Here is a 21,008-nt window from a genome sequence, read left to right as displayed (position 1 = left end):
AAGAGTTCAGGAGCTGATTAGCCCAGACAGAATTTAAACAGAACATCAAGTTACTCTTTTTTAAGTGCCTCATGATAGCACTGTTGTCGACCCCTTCCATTTGTTTACTGATGATGCAGAATAGACTGATAGGGGCTAATTGATGAAGGGCTTTTGCTTGAAATGTCAATTCTCCTGCTCCTTGGATGCTGTCTGACGTGCATCACACTCTCGACTTTGATCTTCAGCATCTGCAGTCCTCACTTTCTCCTGATCGGGAATAATTGACCAGGTCAAATTTGACCTGATTTTTGTGGCCAGGACAATTTTCCACATTGTTGAATAATTGCCAGTGTTGTAGCTGTATTTTAACAGCTTGAGTGGGGGTTAGTTCTGGAATACAAGTTTTCAGTTCAAGTTGCTATGGCAACATACATCTTTGCATGCATAATGTAGTCTGAATCAATATCGATGGTAGACAGCACCCATCACATGGTTGACCAGGAATCTGTCTGGGTTTTACTGCCAGATAGTGGAGTATATTGTAATGATTTACATGTTGATAATCTAGTTGTCTAGCTGGATAATGATTCCACCTTCCACAGGCATCAAGTCCTCAGATGAGACTTGAACCTGAACCTTCTGGCTCAGAGATTGAGGCCTCCTCCCTTAGAATGAAAGGGGTCATCACGTTGGGTTAGTTTTTCTACTATGATTGCATACAAGACTTAATTTTCTCTGATTGCTCCAAAAATAATACTTTTTTAAATTTCCAAAGAAATGTCAGAAATGATGATCTGCAGTTTTGGCAGACTAAATATGCTGGAAGAGGTCTTTGCACATTCTGCAAATGCTGCAAAGAGCAAGAGAAATTGAATCCTCTGTGATAGGCAGTAGTAAAGATTTCTAATGATCAACTATAAGCCCATTCTATTGACGTAGGCATCAATAGAGATTCCCTCTCCTGGTTTCAAGGAGACACTCAGTACAAAAGTGCTTGATGAAATGTTGCTTTTTTTTAAAACACAGAACTTTCTCACATAAACACATTTGAGTGGAAGAGTACTGTGAGGTGTGGTTTGAGAGAAAATAGTAGTGAAATTACAAAATTAAAAGCATATTCTCATTCCTTACACTGTTTATTATTTCCTTCATGAACGTACAAGAGCCTAATCTGGGTCACCCTACGATTAATTAGCAGGGGTACAGGTAAAGCATAGGGGTGTCACAGGTCTACCAAAGGCCAGCACAAGCATGATGGATCAAGTAGCCTCACCCTTGTTGTGTTTACATATGACTCTACATTTTCACTGATTTAGAGGTCTCAAGTTACAGTCACTTCACAAGAACAGTTTTTTTCAAATGTCCAGGCACATAGAAATCAAACAGTTGTAAAAGAAAAAAATCGATGATGCCTACATTTCAGTGGCTCACTGCTAAGGCTCAGTTTGGGTAACCTGTGCTGTTTAAACAAAATAGCATCTTGCATATATTGAACTTCATGGTAACAATGATGAGACCAATTGTTAACCTGTCTGATGTTTTTCTGTTCCTGGCCCAAGACTAATTAAAGTCACCACCTTGCTGGAGATTAACACACAATTGGAGAGTAATTTTCTGCTCCTTGTTATGCATACAAAATAAATTTATTTACTGCTGTTTTGATGACTGAAAAGCTTCCCAAGTTTAGATTTTTAACTTGTACCGTCATGTTATTTTTACTGAGATTTTCACCAATCTACACATCAGGTTATAAGGTTAACAAGAAATATTCACAAACCTATAACCATACTTTGCAAAGCATAATGTAAAGTGTTGACAATTTCTTAAAAAAACATTCAAAACATATTGAAGCAGAATCAACAATGATTTCCTATCCCTCATTACCCTTGAGAAGGCACGACGAACCACATTCAAATTACATGCAATCCATGTGACAACAGTATTGTCATACTGCTCTTAGGTACAGCGTTGCAGGAGTTTTGCCCAATGATTAAGGAAGAGTGAAATACTTCCAAATCAAGATGATATATGACTTGGAAAGAATGTGGAGATGGGTGTATTCCAATGCACCTTCTATCTCTATCCTCTAGGAATTTGAATTCATAGGTCAAGAGATGCTTTTCTGACTAAACCGACCAGCCAACACCACAGTTGCAAAGTACTGCAGATACTGGAAATCTGAAATAAAAACAGAATTCTAAAAATACATACTCAACAGGACAGGCAGCAACTGTGAAGGCAGAGGGCTAGAAAATAACTATTGTTAACAGCAAGATATTAATGTTTCTCTCTCCAGGGATGCTGTCTAGTTTATTGTCCTCCTAGCTCTGATATTTGTATAATAGGGGTTAATGATTCTCTGTCCTCAGGTAATGTTCCCTGTCCTTCAAATTTGCTGTTATCATTCAAATACTAATTCTTGACTCCTTTGTTGTTGCAAACTATTGCTCCAATCTCCCTGAACATGCTAAAGAATCTGTACCCATCCTTTCCAGAATTCCATAACAAAAACAAACTTTTTATTGAACCTCACATTTCACATCCAGGTGCAGCACCAGTGACATCATTATTTCGATCCTTTAGGCCCCTCACGTCCCTAAATGATCAAAGAGCTTATCTAACATCCAGTACTAAACACAGCAGAATTTTTTTTCCCACAAAACATTAGAAAAACTGAAATCACTGACTTTGGTTTCCACCACAATCACTGTTCTGTAGCCACTGCTTCCATTCCTTTCCCTGCTCATAGTCTCTGTCTGAAACAGTTCTCAGCCTTGCTGTGATATCCGACTCTGAGATGAACTCGTCCACATATCCATGCCAGAACAAAGATTGCCTGCATATACCTCTAACATTGCTCAATTCCACCCCATCTCAACTCAACTACTGGGGAAATCCTCATTTATGGCATTACAACCTCGAGACTTGCTTTTTCCAATAGACTCTTGGCTACCCTCAACCTTTCATAAACGTGAGGTCATCAAAAATCCTGCTTCCCATGTCCTAACTTGTGTCAATTCCTGGCCACACAAAAATGATAGCAACTGCCTCTTACCTCGAGAATGAAGTTTAATCAGGATTGATTTTCAACCCCCAGGTCTTTGGGCAAATGGGAGCAGGATGTTCTGAGGTAGGATTTGAGTTGCAGGATTTGTTTCCTTTTCTTGCAGTGCCCTCTATCATCCCTAAGACATTATGACTCAAAGTGTAATGCAGCTTAATAGACAAATTATCATCATTCTGAGCAATCTTCTCTTAGTCACTAAGGTAAATGTTGTTACACTTCAAGATCTTTAGAGTGTCTCTGAACTGTTTTCTTTGTTCAACAGTTCTCTCAAAGAATTTGGAGGATATGACAGAGGCTTTGCTGATATAACATCTCAAGAGCTTTTGTTTTATTGTACAATGTCCTGGTCACACCAGAGCATAGGAGTGTGGGAAGGATAATCACTCTGGACTTTCATTGACTTGCAGAGGTTTTTGTGGTCGACCTTTATCTGCGATAGTTTGCCGAAGGCTGAGTTGGTGCCACTGATCTGATGTTGGATGTCTTCATCAACAGTGGCCTTTTAAGATAAATGGTTGCCAAAATATATTCCTGAGGCTCTCATTCAAAGTAAATGTGAAGTAGAATATTTGGAATGAATTTTAAACCATTAGGCAACTGCTATGGCCAACAGTTCATTCCTGACTTGAAAACATGGAATATACTTCTATACTCAAGAAGTGCTTGAAGTACTCTGTGTGAATTTCAGTTAATAGCAAACCGCCTCAGTATTACTATAAATTATTACTATTTGTCATTATTCAGTGCAGGTTCATAGCTCCTTGAACGTGACGTCGCAGGCAGATAGGATAGTGAAGAAGGCGTTTGGTATGCTTTCCGCTATTGGTCAGAGTATTGAGTACAGGAGTTGGGACGTCATGTTGCAGCTGTACAGGACATTGGTTAGGCCACTGTTGGAATTTTGCGTGCAATTCTGGTCTCCTTCCTTTTGGAAAGATGTGAAACTTGAAAGGGTTCAGAAAAGAGTTACAAGGATGTTGCCAGGGTTGGAGGATTTGAGTTATGGGGAGAGGCTGAACAGGCTGGGGCTGTTTTCCCTAGAGCGTCGGAGGCTGAAGGGTGACCTTATAGAGGTTTACAAAATTATGAGGGGCATGGATAGGGTAAATAGACAAAGTCTTTTACCTGGGGCCAGGGATTCCAGAACTAGAGGGCATAGGTTTAGGGTGAGAGGGGAAAGGATATAAAAGGGACCTAAGGGACAACTTTTTCACGCAGAGGGTGGTATGTGCATGGAATGAGCTGCCAGAGGAAGTGGTGGAGGCTGGCACAATTGCAACATTTAAGAGGTATTTGGATGGGTATATGAATAGCAAGGGTTTGGAGGGATATGGGCCGGGTGCTGGCAGGTGGGACTAGATTGGGTTGGGATATCTGGTCGGCATGGACGGGTTGGACCAAAGGTAAAAACAATGACTGCAGATGCTGGAAACCAGATTCTGGATTAGTGGTGCTGGAAGAGCACAGCAATTCAGGCAACATCCGAGGAGCTTCGAAATCGACGTTTCGGGCAAAAGCCCTTCATCAGGAATAAAGGCAGAGAGCCTGAAGCGTGGAGAGATAAGCTAGAGGAGGGTGGGGGTGGGGATAGAGTAGCATAGAGTACAATAGGTCAGTGGGGGAGGAGATGAAGGTGATAGATCAGGGAGGAGAGGGTGGAGTGGATAGGTGGAAAAGGAGCTAGGCAGGTCGGACAAGTCCGGACAAGTCAAGGGGACAGTTTTGCTGGAGGTTAGAAACTAGGATGAGGTGGGGGAAGGGGAAATGAGGAAGCTGTTGAAATCCACATTGATGCCCTGGGGTTGAAGTGTTCCGAGGCAGAAGATGAGGCGTTCTTCTTCCATGCGTCTGGTGGTGAGGGAGCGGCAGTGGAGGAGGCCCAGCACCTCCATATCCTCGGCAGAGTGGGAGCGGGGCGGTTTGGTTGATTGGTGCGGGTGTCTCGGAGATGTTCCCTAAAGCGCTCTGCTAGGAGACGCCCAGTCTCCCCAATGTAGAGGAGACCGCATCGGGAGCAACGGATACAATAAATGATATTGGTGGAAGTGCAGGTAAAACTTTGATGGATGTGGAAGGCTCCTTTAGGGCCTTGGATGGAGGTGAGGGAGGAGGTGTGGGTGCAGGTTTTACAGTTCCTGCGGTGGCAGGGGAAAGTGCCAGGATGGGAGGGTGGGTCGTAGAAGGGTGTGGACCTGACCAGGTAGTCACGGAGGGAACGGTCTTTGTGGAAGGCGGAGAGGGGTGGGGAGGGAAATATATCCTTGGTGGTGGGGTTTGTTTAGAGGTGGCGGAAATGTTGGCGGATGATTTGGTTTATGCGAAGGTTGGTAGGGTGGAAGGTGAGCACCAGGGGCGTTCTGCCCTTGTTGCAGTTAGGAGGGGTTGGGTCTGAGGGCGGAGGTGCGGGATGTGGACGAGATGCGTTGGAGGGCATCTTTAACCACGTGGGAAGGGAAATTGCGGTCTCTAAAGAAGGAGGCCATCTGGTGTGTTCTATGGTGGAACTGCTCCTCCTGGGAGCAGATACGGCGGAGGCGGAGGAATTGGGAATACGGGATGGCATTTTTGCAAGAGGTAGGGTGGGAAGAAGTGTAATCCAGGTAGCTGTGGGAGTCGGTGGGTTTGTAAAAAATATCAGTGTCAAGTCGGTCGTCACTGATGGAGATGGAGAGGTCCAGGAAGGGGAGGGAGGTGTCAGAGATGGTCCAGGTAAATTTAAGGTCAGGGTGGAATGTGTTGGTGAAGTTGATCTTCCGTAATTACATCGGCACCACTCCCCACCTCTTCCTCCGCTACATTGATGACTGCATTGGCGCCACCTCGTGCTCCCGCGAGGAGGTTGAGCAATTCATCAACTTCACCAACACATTCCACCCTGACCTTAAATTTACCTGGACCATCTCTGATACCTCCCTCCCCTTCCTGGACCTCTCCATCTCCATCAGTGACGACCGACTTGACACTGATATTTTTTACAAGCCCACCGACTCCCACAGCTACCTGGATTACACCTCTTCCCACCCTATATCTTGCAAAAATGCCATCCCGTATTCCCAATTCCTCTGCCTCCGCCGTATCTGCTCCCAGGAGGAGCAGTTCCACCATAGAACACACCAGATGGCCTCCTTCTTTAGAGACCGCAATTTCCCTTCCCACGTGATTAAAGATGCCCTCCAATGCATCTCGTCCACATCCCGCACCTCCGCCCTCAGACCCAACCCCTCCAACTGAACGCCCCTGGTGCTCACCTTCCACCCTACCAACCTTCGCATAAACCAAATCATCCGCCGACATTTCCGCCACTTCCAAACAGACCCCACCACCAGGGATATATTTCCCTCCCCACCCCTCTCCGCCTTCCGCAAAGACCGTTCCCTCCGTGACTACCTGGTCAGGTCCACACCCCCCTATGACCCACCCTCCCATCCTGGCACTTTCCCCTGCCACCGCAGGAACTGTAAAACCTGCACCCACACCTCCTCCCTCACCTCCATCCAAGGCCCTAAAGGAGCCTTCCACATCCATCAAAGTTTTACCTGCACATCCACTAATATCATTTATTGTATCCGTTGCTCCCGATGCGGTCTCCTCTACATTGGGGAGACTGGGCGCCTCCTAGCAGAGTGCTTTAGGGAACATCTCCGAGACACCCGCACCAATCAACCAAACCGCCCCGTGGCTCAACATTTCAACTCCCCCTCCCACTCTGCCGAAGATATGGAGGTGCTGGGCCTCCTCCACCACCGCTCCCTCACCACCAGACGCATGGAAGAAGAACGCCTCATCTTCCGTCTCAGAACACTTCAACCCCAGGGCATCAATGTGGATTTCAACAGCTTCCTCATTTCCCCTTCCCCCACCTCATCCTAGTTTCTAACCTCCAGCAAAACTGTCCCCTTGACTTGTCCGGACTTGTCTGACCTGCCTAGCTCCTTTTCCACCTATCCACTCCACCCTCTCCTCCCTGACCTATCACCTTCATCTCCTCCCCCACTGACCTATTGTACTCTAAGCTACTCTATCCCCACCCCCACCCTCCTCTAGCTTATCTCTCCACGCTTCAGGCTCTCTGCCTTTATTCCTGATGAAGGGCTTTTGCCCGAAACGTCGATTTCGAAGCTCCTCGGATGCTGCCTGAACTGCTGTGCTCTTCCAGCACCACTGATCCAGAATGTTGGACCAAAGGGTCTGTTTCCATGCTGTGCATCTCTATGACTCTATGCCCATCCAAAATATTTAGATTGAAATGATTGTAATGATTATGATGGAAATTAAATTAAGGATAATTTACAGATGCTGAAAAACAGAAGATACAGGCAATACTGCAAAAACAAAAAAAAATATTTTGCAAAAGGAGGTATATGAAATATTGTAACAAATCCAATGCTGATACTTTATCCAAAAAGTTAAAGCATTAAATCATGATGTGTTTATTACAGACAATATGACCAGGATTAAATAATACTCTTACATTTGTGACAATCTGTTCAATGTGAAACTTAATATACCATGACAAATAATTCCTTCAAAAAGAACTAGATGAATACCTATGAGATAAACATTGTACAAATGCTGAAAATTTAAAAGATAGATTGAATTTAAATATAGATTTAAAACTAAAATAGAAAGTTGAATACAAAGATGGGAGTATCTGAAAAGGTATGATATGTAAATTATTTAGAAGTCTTTGCTTAATTAATATCAAAAACAAATTAACTGCTCATTAATAAGTTTGGTACTTGTGAAATCTTGCATCATGTAAGAAGCTACTGTATTTGAAAATGTAGTGAGTGACACAAACAACATCATTCATTGCACTCTGCTGCTCAAGGAGTTTCATAAAGCACCACTTCTTTTGTTGAGGCGGCAAGAGATTCATTTTGCTTGTTGTGCTTTTAAAACAAAAAATGTATTCATTTTTGGCATGCACAAAATTTGGACATTTAATCATGCCTAACCTAATGAAAGTTTTTCAAGCAACATCTGCTGCGAACAGATCCGTGCCAATAGAAAATATTGTCTCGATTTCACAAACATCAGAAAGGATAGGAAATAAAAGATAGGAACAGGTAAAAGGCTGTGTTCTGATTTGAACCAGAGTGTGTGTCTAAAACTCAATGACTCCACCATAACACACCTTTTTTTTGTGCACAACAGTTTGACAACAATTTTAACTATAAACTGAAATCTGAGTTAGCACAGTTCAATTCTAACATTAATCATGGTAAATTGCTTGCTGGAGAATACACAGCATGTCCACCACATCTCCTGTCAATTCAGACAACATGAAACAGCAGACCGATGTACTTCTTTGTACAAGTTACATTGTTTTATAGACTTATTTGCAACTTAAAGTAATTCATACAAGCAAAAACTCAGTTAAGATACTGCTGTTTAAAAATAATCTATATTTTTTGAATTGTTCTAAGCAAATTTTTGAAAAGACTAACAGTCATTGTTAGAATGCAAGTAATGGCTGTTAATGGTGTGCCATATATTGTCTATGGTACAATGGCAAAGATTTTTTAAAAGCTAGTTGGTTCCTGAATAGAGAAATTTGTTTTCCTTTAAAGCTCTAGCAATTTCTTTGAAGCAGTCAAGCAACCAAAATATTAACCATGTTAATACTTTAGTAAGCAATGGAAAAATAGCTTCTAACTGCTGGCTTCTCAGTTATATCAGCCAACCTATTTGAACAACTGACAATATCTGAAATTACATTTTTATCTGACAAATGTTACTTCAATTAAACTTAATCATGCTGCCTTTGCCAATCAAACATTATATTAGCCTTCCTCAGCTGCTTGTACTGTATAAAATAAAAAGAAGAATTTCCTTTTTTTTGATGATGTCATTCAAGCCAATAAATAACTCTGTACGTTGATCAGAAATAAACATCAGTGGCAGTAGAGTTTATCAGAATGAGATGAACAATGATTCAGTACAATTGCTGCTGAGACACTGAATTTTGAGAGAATGAGACAACAAAAAACCCCATTCTACATGATTATCCAATAACTTCAGCTGAAAGGTACACATGTCATCATCATCAACAATCACTGCTAACAAGTATGATTATTCACCTAGGAAATTCCACGTCACTGGCTGTGGGCCTTTGTGTGGCTGAGGAGCCTAATTCTACAGCTGCATCTCTGACCACACATTTTTCAGATGTTGCCAGGTGGTGGAACTGGTCCTTGATCTTGGAATCTCCACTTCCTTTTCCATATTTTCTCGTATCAATGGGTATTCTGTCCGAATTGTGTCACTTCATAAAGAAGTTTCCTCCAATTTGCTTTCTTCTGAAAGAACATCTCACATGCATTGGCATCTATGTTGCATTTCTTGAGGAAAACCTTAAGTGAGTCTTTCAAATGTTTCCTTTGTCTTCTCGTCTGAGTGCCTTCCATGTGCTGGGCGAAGAGGATTTGTTTAGGTAATTGGAACTCAGGCATCCTAAGCAAATGGTTGGCCCAATGGGGTTGGTTTCAGATGATCGTGCCATCCATGCTGGTGCCAATAGCTGCTACAAGGGTGCTGATAAAGTATGCCTGTCCTCCCAGCTGCTTTTCTACATTCTCTTTAATCATGCTGTGCAGATGGCAGAGGGATTTTGGGGAGTTGGGAAGAATTTACAGCAGAATGCCCAACTTCTGACCTGATCTTGTAGACAGAGTATATGTATTTTATATATATGGTTTGGTGCAGTTAAGTTTCTGGTCATTGGTAACATTGGGTGTTGATGGTAGATTCAGCAATGATAATGCTGTTAAATATCAATAGGATATATTACTAATGATGTTCATTACTTGGGCACTTGTATGATGCAAATGTCACTTGCTACTTATCTGCCCAAGTCCAAATATTGTTCAGGTCTTGCTGCAAGCAGGCACAGGTTACCTCAGTATCTGAGGAGTTGAGAATAATGTTGGACAGTAGGTAATTGTCAAAAAACATTTCCACTCTGACATTATAATGAAGCTACTGAAGATGGTTGGGACTGAGACACTACCCTTAAAAATCTGTAACTTTGGACAACAATTTGTGCTTGGCATGACTCTTAGTCCCATTTACTTCAATTTTATTAGTGTTTATTGATGCTACACAGACACATTCTGCTTAAATGTCAAATCAGTCATTCTGATCTCATTTATCCATATTTGAACCAAGGCTGCAATAGGGCCCAGATCCCAGTGGCTCTAGCAGAGCATCGGCTGTAAATGACCCCGACATAAAACAGCCCAATTGTGGAAACAATGCCTAAACCTTCACTAAACAATCAGAGTGTTCTCAGCATAATGGAACAGTACCAGTATGTGTGGTCATTTGAGGTAAAAATAAGATTCACTTCAATTGGAATGATAAAGTGCTCAGGGTAGTCAAAATTTGATTTTTGCAAATGAGTTTGTTTTATAAATATATTTATTGCCTACCCCTAATTTACTCGAGAAGGTGGTAGTGAGTTTTCTTCTTGAACTGCTGCAGTGTATGTGTTGTAGACACACCCCATAGTGCTGTTCGATAGGAGTTCCAGAATTTTGGTCTAGCAGCATGAAGAATGGGTGTCATATTTTCAAGTAATGATGGTGAGAGATCTGGTGGGAAACTTGCAGGTTGTGGCGTTCTCACACACCCGACGTCCAGGTCCTTCCTGGCAGTTTGGAAGCTGTTTTTGAAGTCGTCTCGGTGAGTTGATTTAGTGCATCTCGTAGACGGGACATATTACATTCCTGTCATTGTGTTGATTGGGAGAGTGAACATTTAAGATAGTGAGCGAGATGGCAATCCAGAAGACTGCTTTGTCAAGCCTTTGAGTGTTTTTGGAGCTGCACTCATCCAGGCAAATGGAGAATATGCCATCACACATTACATTTGTGCCTTATACATAGTGAACAGGCTTTGGGGAGTTAGGAGGTTAATATTAGACCACTGAATATTTGCTTTAAAGAAATTAAAAAGAATGGAAGATTTTCTTTCAAGAATTAATTTCAGACAACATATTTGAAATTTATATTATTGTATTACATTTAACAGAAAGACTACCAAAAAAAGAAAATTATCAAGGCACCTATGTAGCCTTGATTTATACAATGAAAAGCCAACAGTTTAAGAAGAGTTGCATATTCAGTTCTACTGAACTTTAGCAGCTTGGTTGCTTCTTCTTTCCACTACAACAAAACAAAGATAAACAATTATAATTTGTATTGGAAATAAGTTACAATGTTTTCTTCCACTAATCTGTTAAAGGTAGTGAACCACAATTCCAAAAGCACTAGCAACATTACTTAATTGGCCAAACACATTGCCAGACAAGTCAAACACAGGGAAGCAGAGGATTAATACCATGGATATCCGTCATTATTGACCCAAATTACATTCTTATCCAACATTTATGGGTACAGTCTTTCTAAAACCATATATTACAGATAAATCAAAAATTGGAACTCTGTTGATATTTTTCTTGCCTGACTCATGGTGGTCTGAAACCAACTGTAATATCTTTATCATCATTCCTCTATCAAGGAACAGTTCATTCAGTGCAGGTTCTCATCTCAGGCCGCTGTAACAGACCGGTCAACATAGTGACTAGATCATTTTGGGAAACACTATTTTTAATACACTTCACCAACACCAGCATTTTCTTTCAATTTACACACTAAATTAACATCATGTTCCTAGGCCTAGTGAATGGTATTTTACTTGGGGATGTTTTAGGAGTGGAATAGAATCATTCTCTTTCCTTTAGTCTCAATACAGGCACTCCGCCATCTGCTCAGCAGCCTTACCACTCAAAAATGTGGAGTTATTTATAGGAGAGTGAGTTCTATGATCCCTGGATAAGTTTGCACTCAGGTTGTCTCACCCGGGCATCAAAATAATCCAAAAACTACACAATGAATTGCTGATTTTGGAAAACAATTGAGAAAAACTACTTATTGAGCTTCTAAACATAGCTGCATGAATTAGACTGTGCAGCATTTGAATGTTGGCAGGGTCAGGCAAAAAGCTAATTGCCAATTTTCTTTCTGTTAGTTCCCAATTCGGTCACAACACAAAACAGCTCTGCTCTGTAGAGTTGCATTTGTGTAGGTCAATTTGCAAAACACGGAAAAACATACAATTCTCTCTACAGTTAGCATGGGATTGGAAATGTTGGAAAACTTGCAAACTGAAATTCTGATACTTACTGAGTTCTCTATTTTTTCGGAGCTCAGCAGTCAGATCCCCTGACTTGTTACAGGCACCAAGGAAATATTCAAACTCTTTTCTGCCCTCTAAAGCCTGAAATAATAAGTCATAAGCTTGTTGCATGACAAACAGAACTCTCCCACGTGCACCCCCGCCAAGAAAATACAATTGAATTCCTCCTCCAAAATAAATGATCAGCTTTAAGAGGCACTGTTCAGGCATCATGACTAGGGCAGTACTCTAATAGAGGCAATTGATAGAGCCAAATACAGAAATGGCACATTTATTAATCCTACGCTTACCCGTAATTCCAGATTTCTTAATAAAAATAATCATGAGTGATGTGGAATGTGAGTCAAAGAAAAATGAGGAATTTGCAAACCATTTTATCTCAAAAGGTTGGGTCAAAACTGGTTCTGGCAGAATTTCCAGTGGAAAATCAGAACACATCCTCAAGACGCATTTTACCAAATAGGTCAACATTTTCATAACTCAGCCACTAGCTAGGAGATATAAAAATCATAATCTCTATAAAAGTAACAGGGCACTGTACAAGTGAGTATCTAATCAAATATGCTGGCAACTGAGTTGAGACTTCCAGGAGTCACTGGAATATAATGAACAAATACTTGATAATACTTTTTAATATTATTCCATTAACAAAAATGTATAAAGAAATTAGGGCACACACTGGAGACATCTTAGTCTCGAGAGGATGGCACAGTGGCTAGCACTGCTGTCTCACAGTCCCAGGGACCCGGGTTTGATTGCAGCCTCGGGCGACCGTAGGGGAGGAGTTTGCTCATTCTCCACGTGTCTGCATTGTTTTCATCCGGGTGCTCCGGTTTCCTTCCACAAAGATGTGCAGGTTAGGTGAATTGGCCATGCTAAATTGCCCACAGTATTCAGGGATATGTTGGTTAGCTGCATTAGTCGGGGATAAATGTAGGGAATGGGTCTGGGTGGGTTACTCTTCAGAGGGTCGGTGTGGACTTGTTGGGCCAAATGGCCTGTTTCCACATTGTAGGGAAAGTTGTATTCTAGGTTGTATTTGGTGCAAAATATAATTTGGTTGTGAACAAATGGCCCAGCAGCAAGACCATGCTTTAAGGCTTGGGTATTGACTCCAGGGATAGGATGGGTGCTGGCTAAACCCAGAAATGAAGAATAGTCACTTGACTGAGGCACTCGATGCTGCCACCAACACCCGAAGATCAACTATGTCTTCAGCAATGAAGTGAAGTGGAGTGAAAGTGGTCTTCCTGCTATCTATATTTAAATAATAGACTTTTATCAAAACATCTAGACTGACCTGCAGAGCACTCAACTTCTCCCTGGTTGCTTTGATAACCAAGACAGACTTCTCCACTTTTGACCTCAAAGCATTTAGCCTAAATCAAAAGACTCAAATTACATCACAAATTTCAGAACTTGGTAATTTGCACACATTAATTCTTCATCAATGAAAAGGATATGAGATCAGAATTTGAACAGCAAAAATATAGATACATGGAAGGGCAGGGATGTGGGATTAGAGCTGACAGCAATAATAGTAATCAAATATGCCAAGTGACTTCCTTTCTGTATCTTACTCATGATTTAGATAGATCATATCGAAAGTCGTACACACAGTGCACATTTGCCGTAAACACCACATTCAACGTCTTCCTTAACTCATTGTGAGCAATATCGCAGGTGATCTAATACTTCCTATACAGATAATTTTAATATATAATGTTTAAGTGGTAGAGCAGTTTTCTTCAAAATTCAGGGTAGTCCCTTTTCAATAGATTGCAAGAATTGACAGTGATTCAGTAACTCACTCTATCTGGGCTGCATACAGATGCCCTCTTGTGGAAGTTTTAGACTTTTCCACATTTGATTCAGCAACATCTATAAGACAACAGAAAACAACTATATTTGATTCTGACCTTACAAACAATGTTTTCCCAAATGCCTTATCATGCACTTCCTGCTGCTGAGGATAGGTGGGAAAATGGTCTGAAATCTGTCCTTGACGAAAGCTGTTTTTAAACAAGACTTCCTAAATCAGCTTTCTTACTCTTCCCACGAGGAAGCACCTGACTCTAAATCAGCAAGACTCTACAGCTGATGTCATGAAGAAATTGCTATTTGTATCGATATTACATGGAGGTTAGGGGTCAGTTCGCCCAGTTGGCGGGACAGCTAGTTTCTAATGCCAATAATGAGAGTTAAATTCACACACCGGCCAAGGTTGTGAATTTAGGGATGTCACTGTGGCTAGCACTGCTGCCTCACAGCACCAGGGACCTAGGTTCAATTTCAGTCTCAGATGACTGGCATGTTGTTTGTGGAGTTTGCATGTTCTGCTCATGTCCGCGTGGGTTTCCTCTGGGTGCCACAATCCAAAGATGTGCAGGTTAGGTGGATTGGTATTGCTAAATTGCCCATAGTGTCCAGGGATGTGTAGGCTAGGTGGGTTAGCCATGGGAAATACTGAGTCATAGGGATAGGGCAGGGAGTGGGTCTGGGTGTGATACTCTTCAGAGGGTCGGTGTGAACTCTATGGGCCGAATGGCCTGCTTCCACATTGTAAGGATTCTATGGTTACCATCAAAGACTCTCCTTCTGAACCTTTCCCCTCACCTGTCTGTGGTGACTTTACATAGAGGTAGGGAGTGCAGAATTAGTCTAAACTACATCCTCATTACAATTTTAAGTTTATTATATGAAAAAATAATTTGTTTGATCATACCAAGATTATGGTAGAATTTTCCCTTTATTTCACATCCTCTGAAATTATTGTGGACAAAATGTTTTGCAGAAACTTTTAAAAAGAAATTTTAAAATCAACTTGGCCTCTAGGGCAATGCTACTCCAAAACTAGAACATACGATGCATCCACCAGTTAGTTATAAGGTAATTATCAAGACACTGATAGTATGCCACTGAGAAATAGGATAACACACTAAACAAAATGAAATAACTTTCAAATACATTGCTATTACTTTACCAGATCTTGCTCTACAATGTGTGCCCCTGGGGGTAAAAGGGCTAAGACACTGAGTTCCAGTAACTGGGGAAAATCTTTCAATGGAAACCTTGTGGTTCTTCTTGCAAGGTGTTGCTTCATCTTCCTGCAGTTGGAGAAGTGGCCTTAAGTCACCATTTTTAACTTTTTGTTTTAATGAAAGCGTCTCCAAATCTTTATAGGTATAATACTTACCTTTTTTTCCAAATTTAGTGACCGTTTAACTCTGAAAGATTAAAAGAAATGTGTTTTGTTTAGGAAAATACCAGAATGTACAACTTCAAAGCAGCAAAATGTCGGAGCAAATTACTGCGGATGCTGGAATCTGTACTGAAAACAAAAAATGCTGAAAATCACAGTGAATCAGGCAACATCCATGGAGACACAGCAAGCTAATGTTTCGAATCTAGATGATTCTTCATCAGTTCAAAGCAACAGATATTAATAAAGCAAGCATAATGTCAATTTAACTCTCTGCCTAATGTGATCTGATGTATGCTTCCACTGGTGCTACAAATTCTGCTCTACTGTCAGTACTTATTCATCACAATGCCATTATTTGCTCCCTGAAATGAATCTCTCATTTCATACAAGCTGAGATAGACTCTCAATGCCCAATTTTGACCTATAAGAACTAGAGAAATTGAGGTTTTGGTTAAGAAAAAGAAGGAAGCATATGTCAGGTATAGACAGGAGAGATCGAGCGAATTCTTAGAAGAGTAAAAAGGCAGTACGAGAATACTTCAGAGGGAAATCAGGAGGGCAAAAAGGGGTCATGAGATAGCTTTCGCAAATAAGGTTAAGGAGCATCTAAAGAATTTTTATAAGTACATTAAGGACAAAAGGGTAACCAGGGACAGAACAGGGCCCCTTAAAGATCAGCAAGGCAGCCTATGTGTGGAGCTGAAGGAGATGGGGTAAGATACTAAACAAGTATTTTGCATCACTGTTTACTGTGGAGAAGGTCATGGAAGACATAGAATGTGGGGAAATAGATGGTAACATCTTGAAAAATGTCTATATTACAGGAGGTAGTGCTGGATACCTTGGTCCTATCACGTAAAAGTGGCTAAATCTCTAGGACGTGATCAGATGTACCCTAGAACACTGTGGGAAGCCAAGGGGAAGTGATTGCTGGGCCCTTTGCTGATATATTTATACCATCGACAGTCATAGGTGAGGTGCAGGACAACTGGACAATGTCTTAAGAAAGGTGCCACTACTTAAGAAAGGTGGTAAGGACAAGCCAGGGAACGGTGAGCCTGACATCGGTGGTGGGCAAGTTGTTAGAGCGAATCCTGAGGGACAAGATTTACATGCATTTGGAAAGGCAAGGACTGATTAGGGGTAGTCAGCATGGCTTTGGGCATGGGAAATCATGCATCACGAACTTCATTGAGTTTTTTGAAAAAGTAACAAAGAGGATTGATGAGGGCAGAGTGTTGGACATGATCAGTAAGGCATTCGACAAAGTTCCCCATGGAAGACTGGTTAGCAAGGTTAGATCTCATTGAATCCAGGGAGAACTAGCCATTTGGATACAGAACTGGCTCGAAGGTAGAAGACAGAGGGTGATGGTAGAGGATTGCTTTGCAGACTTGAAGCCTGCGACCAGTGGAATGCCACAAGGATCGGTGTTGGGTCCACTACTTTTCGTCATTTATACAAATTATTTGGATATGAACACAGGAGGTATAATTAGTAAGTTTGCAGATGACACCAAAATTGGAGGTGTAGTGGACAGCAAAGAAGGTTACTTCAGATTAGAACGGGATCTTGATCAGATGGGCCAATGGGCTGAGGAGTGGCAGATGGAGTTTAAATTAGATAAATGCGAGGTGCTGCATTTTGGAAAAGAAAACCAGAGCAGGACTTATACACTTATTGGTAAGGTTCTGAGGAGAGACCTTGGAGTGTAGGTTCATAGTTCCTTGAAAGTTGAGTCGCAGGTAGATAGGATAGTGAAGAAGGCATTTGGTATGCTTTCCTTCATTGGTCAGATCATCGAGTATAGGAGTTGTGAGGTCATGTTGTGGCTATACAGACATTGGTTAGGCCACTGTTGGAATATTGCATGCAATTCTGGTCTCCTTCCTATCGTAAAGATGTTGTGAAACTTGAAAGGGTTCAGAAAACATTTACAAGGATGTTGCCAGGGTTGGAGCATTTGAGCTATTGGTAGAGGTTGAATAGGCTGGGTCTGTTTTCCCTGTAGCGTTGGAGACTAAGGGGTGACCTTAAAGAGGCTTACAAAATCATGAGGGGCATGGATAGGATAAATAGAGAAAGTCTTTTCCCTGGGGTCGGGGAGTCCAGAAATAGGGGGCATAGATTTAGGGTGAGAGGGGAGAGATAAAAAAGGGACCTAAGGGACAACTTTTTCATGCAGAAGGTGAGTGTATGGAATGAGCTGCCAGAGGAAGTGGTGGAGGATGGTACAATTACAGCATTTAAAAGGCATCTGGATGGGTATATGAATAGGAAGGGGTTAGAGGGATATGGGCCAAGTGCTGGCAAATGGGACGAGATGAGATCGGGATATCTGGTCGGCATGGACGAGTTAGACTGAAGGGTTTGTTTCCATGCTGTACTTCTCGAGGGCTCTTACGATATCAGTTACTGGACATTCTTGACTCAAAATAAAAAAAAAGTTCCGATCTAACCTCCTGCATTTTTCTTGTACACCTGGACAAAGCTAATTTTGGAATTTTTCTTGTTTTTGAGCCTGACTCATTTTTCTGGATTTGATTTCGTTTGCCCAACAGTTAGTATCACAGTCAAAGTGAAGGTCAGATAAAGCCTTTCATGGGCCAGATTACAAAAAGGTGAAGTACTGACTGATTGCCAAACAAATTTTAGTTAACTTGCACCTTAATGTCGCGAATGCAGCAACCCTTTCTTAGAACAGAATGCAACTGGGAAATAACGATATTTAAACTAATGATGAGTGGTGGTTTGGCCGGGAGAAGAGGGAAGGAGTGAGACAAATAGATGAGCAAGGAGAAAGTGAGGACTGCAGATGCTGGAGATCAGAGCTGAAAATGTGTTGCTGGGAAAGCGCACCAGGTCAGGCAGCATCCAAGGAGCAGGAGGATCGACATTTCGGGCATTAGCCCTTCTTCAGGAATGAGGAAAGTGTGTCCAGCAGGCTAAGATAAAAGGTAGAGAGGAGGGACTTGGGGGAGGGGCGTTGGAAATGCGATAGGTGGAAGGAGGTCAAGGTGAGGGTGATAGGCCGGAGTGGGGGTGGGGGCGGAGAGGTCAGGAAGAAGATTGCAGGTTAGGAAGGTGGTGCTGAGTTCGAGGGTTGGGACTGAGACAAGGTGGGGGGAGGGGAAATGAGGAAACTGGAGAAATCGGAGTTCATCCCTTATGGTCGGAGGGTTCCTAGGCGGAAGATGAGGCGCTCTTCCTCCACCCGTCGTGTTGCTATGGTCTGGCGATGGAGGAGTCCAAGGACCTGCATGTCCTTGGTGGAGTGAGGACATGCAGGTCCTTGGACTCCTCCGTCGCTAGACCATAGCAACACGACGGCTGGAGGAAGAGCGCCTTATCTTCTGCCTAGGAACCCTCCAACCACAAGGGATGAATGCAGATTTCTCCAGCTTCCTCATTTCCCCTCCCCCCACCTTGTCTCAGTCCCAACCCTCGAACTCAGCACCGCCTTCCTAACCTGCAATCTTCTTCCTGACCTCTCCGCCCCCACCCCCCCTCCAGCCTATCACCCTCACCTTAACCTCCTTCCACCTATCGCATTCCCAACGCCCCTCCCCAAGTCCCTCCTCCCTACCTTTTATCTTAGCCTGCTTGGCACACCCTCCTCATTCCTGAAGAAGGGCTCATGCCCGAAACGTCGGTTCTCCTGCTCCTTGAAATAGATGAGCAAGACCAGAATTACAACTGTGCTTCTCAACTTGAGTTAGTGATTAGCACAGCGTTAAACTGTACTGTAGGGATACTTAATTTTCATCTGCAAAAGGACAAGGTTTGCGTGACACATAAATAATTGAGTTGTTATTGGTTACGTGACCTAATAGGGCTCTGTTCTACAATCAATTATAATTGATTCATCAAGACACATTTCTTATGCTTAAAATCAATTAATTGACTTCTCATTGATCCATTGTCATGTAATCTGGCCTTGTCATTTAATGATCCTGCTTGAGCCCTTATCAGCGACATTGTTCAACAGCAAAACAAGGCTAAATGTCTTTCTGGCTTTCACTTTATTAGCTAGGGTGTACTGCATAAATGAACCTGGGCAATTCTGAAACACGGCCAACATTGGAGCAAGATAAGATGTTCTTCCTCTTAATGTGACATACATTGTATCATTATAAAAAGAGAAGGCAGTTTGAGCATGGAATGAGAAAGAGTTCTATTTCCCAATTTTTGGTCCCGTGTTTTCATGTATAAGTACACAAGATAATAAATTTCTATAATATGGCCCCTCCTCACTAATTGCCCCCCTCCTGCTCCCCATTTCCTTCTCTATCAGTCCCTCCTCTCCTCCTCCTCACCCCCTCCTCCTCCATTCCCCACAGCCTCCGCCACTGTCCCTTCTCCATCCCCCCTTCCTCTACCAATCCAACACCCCTCCTCCCTTCTTTCCCCCTTTCTCCATCCATGCCGCTCCGCACTTCTTCCCCATTTCACCATCCACGCCCCTCCTCCCTGCTTCCACCTCTTCCTCCCATCCACGCCGCTCGTCCCTACTTCCCCCTATCACCATCCACGCCGCTCCTCCCTACTTCCCCCTTTCACCATCCACGCCGCTCCTCCCTTCTTCCCCCCTTTCACCATCCACGCCGCTCCTCCCTTCTTCCCCCCTTTCACCATCCACGCCGCTCCTCGCTTCTTCCCCCCTTTCTCCATCCACGCCGCTCCTCCCTTCTTCCCCCCTTTCACCATCCACACCCCTCCTCCCTTCTTCCCCCCTTTCACCATCCACACCCCTCCTCCCTTCTTCCCCCCTTTCACCATCCACGCCCCTCCTCCCTTCTTCCCCCCTTTCACCATCCACGCCCCTCCTCACTTCTTCCCCATTTCACCATCCACGCCCCTCCTCCCTGCTTCCACCTCTTCCTCCCATCCACGCCGCTCCTCCCTACTTCCCCCTTTCACCATCCACGCCACTCCTCCCTTCTTCCCCCTTTCACCATCCACGCCGCTCCTCCCTACTTCCCCCCTTTCACCATCCACACCCCTCCTCCCTTCTTCCCCCCTTTCACCATCCACGCCCCTCCTCACTTCTTCCCCCTTTCTCCATCCACGCCCCTCCTCCCTTCTTCCCCCTTTCACCATCCACGCCCCTCCTCCCTTCTTCCCCCCTTTCACCATCCACGCCCCTCCTCCCTTCTTCCCCCTTTCACCATCCACGCCGCTCCTCCCTTCATCCCCCCTTTCACCATCCACGCCCCTCCTCCCTTCTTCCCCCTTTCACCATCCACGCCGCTCCTCCCTTCTTCCCCCTTTCACCATCCACGCCCCTCCTCCCTCCCTTTCTCCATCCACGCCCCTCCTCCCTTCTTCCCCCTTTCACCATCCACGCCGCTCCTCCCTTCTTCCCCCTTTCACCATCCACGCCCCTCCTCCCTTCTTCCCCCTTTTCTCCATCCACGCACCTCCTCCCTTCTTCCCCCCTTTCACCATCCACGCCGCTCCTCCCTACTTCCCCCTTTCACCATCCACGCCCCTCCTCCCTTCTTCCCCCCTTTCACCATCCACGCCCCTCCTCCCTTCTTCCCCCCTTTCACC

General features: G+C 43.3%; 1 protein-coding gene across 2 annotated transcripts in view; it reads right to left on the bottom strand.

Moving 5' to 3' along the window:
• Positions 1-10,958: 10,958 nt before the first annotated feature.
• Positions 10,959-21,008, bottom strand: part of itgb3bp (integrin subunit beta 3 binding protein) — a 29,622-nt gene continuing 19,572 nt past the window's right edge. Inside the window, exons 2-7 of one of the 2 annotated variants that reach the window (XM_087990692.1) lie at positions 15,447-15,477; positions 15,234-15,357; positions 14,062-14,131; positions 13,551-13,629; positions 12,238-12,331; positions 10,959-11,609 (exon numbers count right to left, since the gene is read on the bottom strand). In XM_087990692.1, coding sequence (XP_087846818.1) covers positions 11,602-11,609; positions 12,238-12,331; positions 13,551-13,629; positions 14,062-14,131; positions 15,234-15,357; positions 15,447-15,477 — 406 coding nt within the window. In that variant the 3' untranslated portion in view covers positions 10,959-11,601. The remainder of the gene's footprint in view (positions 11,610-12,237; positions 12,332-13,550; positions 13,630-14,061; positions 14,132-15,233; positions 15,358-15,446; positions 15,478-21,008) is intronic. The other variant, XM_087990691.1, reaches the window with a different exon arrangement.

This window comes from Chiloscyllium plagiosum, unplaced genomic scaffold (genome assembly GCF_037043375.1).
Source record: "Chiloscyllium plagiosum isolate Xiang-an unplaced genomic scaffold, Cpla_swu_hap1 HiC_scaffold_9, whole genome shotgun sequence".
Lineage (NCBI taxonomy): Eukaryota > Metazoa > Chordata > Chondrichthyes > Orectolobiformes > Hemiscylliidae > Chiloscyllium > Chiloscyllium plagiosum.
The sequence above is the reverse complement of the archived record's forward strand: the minus strand, read 5'-3'. Positions and strand labels throughout refer to the sequence as shown.